Genomic DNA, 2,467 nt, shown 5'->3' with positions numbered 1-2,467 from the left:
TATGGCAGTCCAAAAATGTCAAAATTTTATGAATCAAAGACAATCCATAGCCACTGCTTTTGATAAGCAAACCGAATTGATGAAAAACAAGCATCATATTATATTAAATGCTTCCATTGATTGTGTTAGATTTTATTGCGACAAGGATTACCTTTTTGGGGTCACGATGAAAGTGAAGATTCGAGTAACAGAGGTAACTTTCTTGAATTTCTTCAATTTATGCTGATTGAAATGATAAAGTGGGAAGTGTTGCTTTAAAGAATGTTTCACAGAATTCGTAGTTCTATTCAAAAAGACATAGTACATGCTACAACGAAGGAAACTATTAAAGTTATTATGAAAGACATCGGAGATGATTTTTTTGCAATTTTAGTAGACGAGTCACATGATGTGTCTTGTAAGGAGCAAATGGCATTAGTTTTGAGGTTCGTTAATAGTTAAGGAGTTATTACAGAAAGATTTGTTGGCATAAAACATGTAAATGATACTTCAACTTTATCACTTAAGGCAACTATTTATTCATTTATGTCGGAATGTGGATTGAGTCCACATAGGATTCGAGGACAGGCCTATGATGGAGCTAGTAACATTAGAGGTGCATTTAATGGATTGAAGACCTTGATTATGAAAGAAGTGCAATCCACACATTATATTCATTGTTTTGCTCAACAGTTACAATTAGCGCTTGTGTTTGTTGTGAAAAATCATGCTGACATTAATGACTTTTTTGATTTGATTTCTCATTTGTTAAATGTGATTGAATCTTCTTATAAACGCCTAGACAAGTTAAGAGAGACTCAAACAACAAAATTGGTGGAAGAACTTGCTACAGGTTTCTTCTATTTTTTTCTTCTTTTTGTTTTGTTTTAATTTGCATTGTTTTTTATTGCTAAAGTTTCTAATGTTAATTTCAAGTGGTACACGTTTGAATCAAGAAATTGGTATCAAACGACCCGGTGATACCCGTTGGGGTTCTTACTTTGGTTCACTTTCTAATATAAAGAGAATATATTCTTCGATTTGTGAATAACTCAAATACATCATGAAAGATAGTAATTGTCAAGATCATAAAGTAGAAGCACGTCATCTACTGAAGTCGTTACAAACTTTTGATTTTTTTTTTTTGCCTAAACTTGATGGTTGATATCTTAGGGGTCAGAAATGATTTGAACACCACATTATAAAAGAAAGACCAAGATATTGTAAACGCAACGCATCAAGTGAGGTCTTGTAAGGAGAGACCGGAAGAAATGAGGAATGAAGGAACGGGGCCATTTTTAAACGATGTTACTTTGTTCTGCAAAAAACATTATGTTGAAATTTTGAATATGGAAGATCCATATTATGATGGAGTAAGTCACCGCAAAGAGTCAAATGTCAGAAATTGAAAAGATTATTTATTTTTCACAACTTTCGAATTAACTATTAACATGTTTTTTCTATTTACCTCACAAATTAATTGCTTGCACAATTACAAGGTTGATGTATTTGTTGCGGTCATAGATATGCAATCTCAGGAGCTCAACAATCGGTTTAAAGAAGTAAACACGTCATTACTTGTTTCTATGGCTTCTTTGTGTTCAAGAAAGTATTTCAAAGCATTTAATGTGGAAGAATTGCTCAAAATGGCTAAATTTTATCCTAGCGAGTTCTCGGAACATGAGCTTGGAGCACTTAAAGCAAACCTGCAAAATTACATTATAGATGTACATGGAGATCCAAGGTTTAATAAATTGAAAGGAATTGGAAACTTGGCAAAGATGATGATTGAAACAAACAAGCATACAATATATCCAATGAAATATCTTCTACTAAAATTAACATTGATTTTGCCGGTTGCAACATCCACCATAGAACCAACATTTTCAACAATGAAGTTGATAAAGAACGATTTGCGCAATAAGATGAGTGATCAATTTATGAATGATTGTCTAGTGTCATATGGTGAGAAAGATGTGTTAGATAGTATTAATAACAATGCAATTATAGATTATTTTAGAAATATGAAACCTCGTCGTGAATAATTGTAAGATATTAACTAGTATTTAGAACCGCGGTGGATCTTTGGTATTAAATTTAATAGTATATTGGTTTAGATTTTATTATTGAAAGTTCGACCCGATAAAAAATAAATTTTGATTCATTTTTTGTACTCTATTTGAGTTAGGACACCTGTAAATTTTAATATTAGATTCGCCACTGTATAGAGATAAAGAGATAGACGTGATTTCCGAGTAGGTTTTACGCTTGTTCTCTTTCTCTCGTTCTGTCTCCGACGGTGATGACAGTCTCCGACGGTGATGACAATGGTTTAGGTGATTTCCAACGACGCTTTAGGCGATTTCTAACGATGAGAGAGATGCAACTATCCCTTTCTCAGGCGATTATCTCTTTCTCACGACAACTATCTTTTCTTAGATGACGTTTCAGACGATTTTCAGTGATATTTCTCCTATCCAACACTCCG

The 2,467-nt window shown here is 33.1% G+C and overlaps 1 protein-coding gene across 1 annotated transcript; it reads left to right on the top strand.

The window, feature by feature from the left end:
• Positions 1 to 525: 525 nt before the first annotated feature.
• Positions 526 to 2,024, top strand: LOC145064072 (uncharacterized). The gene is made up of 3 exons (XM_079011591.1): positions 526 to 832; positions 896 to 903; positions 1,479 to 2,024. The coding sequence occupies exons 1-3, from the start codon at positions 526 to 528 to the stop codon at positions 2,022 to 2,024; spliced, it is 861 nt and encodes a 286-aa protein (XP_078867717.1).
• The last annotated feature ends 443 nt before the right edge of the window (positions 2,025 to 2,467 follow it).

This window comes from Lactuca serriola, chromosome 7 (assembly GCF_051521515.1).
Source record: "Lactuca serriola cultivar US96UC23 chromosome 7, Lser_US96UC23_V15, whole genome shotgun sequence".
Classification (NCBI taxonomy): domain Eukaryota; kingdom Viridiplantae; phylum Streptophyta; class Magnoliopsida; order Asterales; family Asteraceae; genus Lactuca; species Lactuca serriola.
This window is presented reverse-complemented; position numbering and strand designations above follow the sequence as displayed.

Bases quoted from the DNA above. Each gene is read 5' to 3' on its own strand.
- LOC145064072 (XM_079011591.1), top strand. From the start codon at position 526: ATGTCGGAATGTGGATTGAGTCCACATAGGATTCGAGGACAGGCCTAT.